Below are 3,488 nucleotides of genomic sequence, written 5' to 3' on the forward strand. Positions count from 1 at the left end.
AAAAACAAAAACTATTTAGGTAGAGCTTATACCCTGCGGGGGGCCCTGAGAGGCCCCCTGGGGGGCCCCCTGGGGGCCCCCCTATGGGGGCCCCTCAGCCGTCTCCGCCTGTGGGGGGGGGGCCCCCAGGGGGCCCCCATGGGGGCCCCCAACGGCAGCAGCAGCAACAGCAGCAGCAGCAGAACAGCAGAACTGTCTATCTCTAATTGTACCCTAAGGAAACCCTTGTATGTTGACCATACAAACCCTAAACCCTAAACCCTAAACCCTAAACCCTAGAAATAGGAGGGAGAGTACTGAGGGTGTATAGTTTTTATACAGTCTACGCTTTAGGGTTTATCAGGGTTTACTAGGGTTTACAAGGGTTTACTAGGGTTTAGGGTTTAGGGTTTAGGGTTTGTTGTGTACAGGGGCCTTCCTGTCTCAACCTTTACTCTCTCTGAGCGAACCTCTCTCATTGAGGGGCCCCCTGGGGGCCCCCCCCCTTCTCTTGGGGGCCCCCCTGGGGGCCCCCCCTCTATTGGGGGCCCCCTTGGGGGCCCCTCTTCTTTGGGGGCCCCCCCGGGGGGCCCCTCTTCTTTGGGGGCCCCCCCTGGGGGCCCCCTCTCTTCTATTGGGGGGCCCCCTGGGGGCCCCTCTTCTTCTATTGGGGGGCCCCCTGGGGGCCCCTGTATAGGGAGGAGACAGACGAGCATATGCTGGTTGCTGCAGCTGCCTTTGGGTGGTGCTGCAGCAGCAGGAGGAGACAGAAAGGAGACAAAAGCAGCAATAGATATACAAGCAAAGAGACAAATACCTCTTCTGTCTCCTTCTCTATCTAGGGGGCCCCCCCCCTCTACCTATACCTTGGGGGCCCCCACTGCAGCAGCTGCAGCAGCAGGGGGCCCCCCTTCTCTCTCTGCTGCAGAAACAGCAGCAAACATCCACCAGCAGCAACAGCAGCAGCAGCAGCTGCATCAGCAGCAGCAGCAGCAGCAGCAGCTGCAGCAGCAGCAGGGGCATGATATAGGTAAAGCAACTGTCTCCTTTGCTGCAGTAAGGAGACAGCAGCCAGACCCTCGCTTCTTAGGCACTGTAAGATATATACACTGTCTCCTTTTGTCTCCTTTTTTTATTTTTATTTTTTTTATTTTTTTCTGTCTCCTTTTTTTTCTTTTTTTCCTTTTTTTCTGTCTCCTTTTGTCTCCTTTTTTATTTTTATTTTTTTTATTTTTTTCTGTCTCCTTTTTTTTCTTGTTTTTCCTTTTTTTCTGTCTCCTTTTGTCTCTTTCTTCTTTCTTTTTTTAATTTCTTTCTGTCTCCTTTTGTCTCCTTTCTTTCTTTTTTCTTTCTGTCTCCTTTTGTCTCCTTTCTTTCTGTCTTTCTTTTTATTTATTAATCTATTTGTTTATTTCTCTCTATCCCCTTTCTTTATCTCTTTCTTTTTTCTTTCTTTTTTCTTTCTTTTTTCTTTGTTTCTTTATTTCTGTCTCCTTTCTCTGTCTCCTTTCTACTGTCTCCTTTCTGCTGTCTCCTTTCTGCTGTCTCCTTTTTCTGTCTCCTTTTTCTTTTTTGTCTCTTTGTTGTTCTATTGCCCCTCATGTGGGCCCTCTAAATCCTCCTTGCTGCTGTTGCTGCTGCTGTTGCTGCTGCTGCTGTTGCTGCCGCTGCTGTTGCTGCTCCTTCTGTTGCTGCTGTTGCTGCTGCTGCTGTTGCTGCTGCTGTTGCTGCTGCTGCTGTTGCTGCTGCTGCTGTTGCTGCTGCTGCTGTTGCTGCTGCTGTTGCTGCTGCATGCATAGAGTGTATGTTTGCATGCATGCATGCATGCATTTCTGCTGCAGCCATTTGAGGTGTCTGTACACCTCAGCACGGGGCTGGGTGTATCCGTCCCCCTAACTGCTGCTGCTGTTGCTGCTGCAGCAGCAACAGCAGCAGCAGGCGTCCGTGAGGCCATAGCGGGGCCCCTAGGGGCCCCTGCTGCAGCATCACCAGCAGCAGCAGCAGCAGCAGCAGCAGCACCAGAAGCAGCAGCAGCAGCAGCAGCAAATGCACCTTCAAGGGCTCGGTGTATGAGACAGCGGCTGGGGGTTGCTTGTCGTGCTGCAGCAGCAGCAGCAGCAGCAGCAGCAGCAACAGCAGCAGCAACAGCAACAGAGACGCTCCTTGATCGGCTACCCTTCGTCGGTGCTGCACTGCAGCAGCTGCAGCAGCAGCAGCAGCAGCAGCAGCAGCAGCAGCAGCAGCAGCAGCAGGATGCAGCTCAGTTGTTTGTAAGAATAGACGCCAAGGGGGCCCTCAGCGTAACCCCATATAAATTTATAAAACCAAACCCCGCAGCAGCTGCTGCTGCTGCTGCTGCTCCTGCTGCTGCTGCTGCTCCTGCTGCAGCAGCAGCAGCAGCTGCTGCTGCTGCTGCTCCGAAGCGTAGCCTGTTCAGGTGTCTCCGCAGCTTCATTGATTTTAAGGGAGTCTGCATGCAGTCTGCATGGGCAGCACATCTCTTCTTGGGGGCCCCCCTGGGGGCCCCCCTGCTGCAGCTGCAGCAGCAGCAGCAGCTGCTGCTGAACAAGTACAAAGAAGGAGGGGTTGCTGCAGCAGCAGCAGCAGCAGCTGCTGCTGCTGCTGCTGCTGCTCAGGGGCCCCCTGGTGAGGTCCCTACCCTTGAAGCCGACGGGATGCCGAGGGGCCTTGAGAGGTTTGCTGCTGCTCCTGCTGCTGCTGCTGCTGCTGCTGCTGCTGCTCCTGCTGCAGCAGCAGCTGCAGAAGCAGCAGCAGCAGCAGCAGCAACTGCAGCAGCACTAAAGCAACCCCATCCCCTCATCATTTCTTCTAGGCATTCAATTTCTCTCCCTTTCGTTGTCAGGTAATATACTCCTGCTGCTGCTGCTGCTGCTGTTGCTGCTGCTGCCGATGCTGCTGCTGCTGCTTCAGCTGCTGCTGCTGCTGCTTCAGTTGCTGCTTCTGCTGCTGCTGTTTTCACGACATCTGTCTGCTGGTGCGGCTGGAGCAGCAGCAGCTGCTGGAGCAGCAGCAGCATCTGCTGCTGCAGCTGCTGCTACTGCTGCTGCTGCTGCTGCTGCTGCTGCTGCTGCTGCTGCAGCAGCAGCTACTGATTGAATTAATAGTGTTGGTGTGTATGTGTGTGTGTGTTGTTCTGTTGCTGCTGCTGTTTGTATTGCTGTTGCTTCTGTTGCTGCTGCTGTCTGTGTTGCTTCTGTTGCTGCTGCGTGTGCTGCTGCTGCTGCTGCTGCTGCTGCTGCATGCATGCATGCATGCATGCATTGCTGCAGGAGAAAGTTATTTAAAGGTAGAGAGGAGACAGCTGTCCCCCTCTTTGATTGTCTCCTTTTTGTTGATGCTTCTTGCATGCCTCTGTCTCTCGACCCAGCAGCAGCAGCAGCAGCAGCAGCAGCAGCAGCAGCAGCAGGTGGTGGTGCTGGTGCTGCTGCTGGTGTATCTAGGAAGACAGCTGATGCTGCAGCAGCAGCAGCAGATGTAACGGATGCAGC

At 54.2% G+C, this 3,488-nt stretch overlaps 1 protein-coding gene across 1 annotated transcript in view; it reads left to right on the forward strand.

Annotated features, from left to right (window-relative positions):
* Positions 1-138: 138 nt before the first annotated feature.
* The window catches only part of EMH_0077050 (uncharacterized protein), a gene marked incomplete at both ends in the record, with an annotated part of 3,776 nt that continues 426 nt past the window's right edge, over positions 139-3,488 (forward strand). The window contains 3 exons of the mRNA XM_013499798.1: positions 139-227; positions 411-1,074; positions 1,821-2,842. Of these exons, the coding sequence (XP_013355252.1) occupies positions 139-227; positions 411-1,074; positions 1,821-2,842 (1,775 nt within the window). The remainder of the gene's footprint in view (positions 228-410; positions 1,075-1,820; positions 2,843-3,488) is intronic.

The sequence above is a fragment of the Eimeria mitis genome, genomic scaffold (assembly GCF_000499745.2).
Source record: "Eimeria mitis Houghton genomic scaffold, Emh_scaff4691, whole genome shotgun sequence".
NCBI lineage: Eukaryota > Apicomplexa > Conoidasida > Eucoccidiorida > Eimeriidae > Eimeria > Eimeria mitis.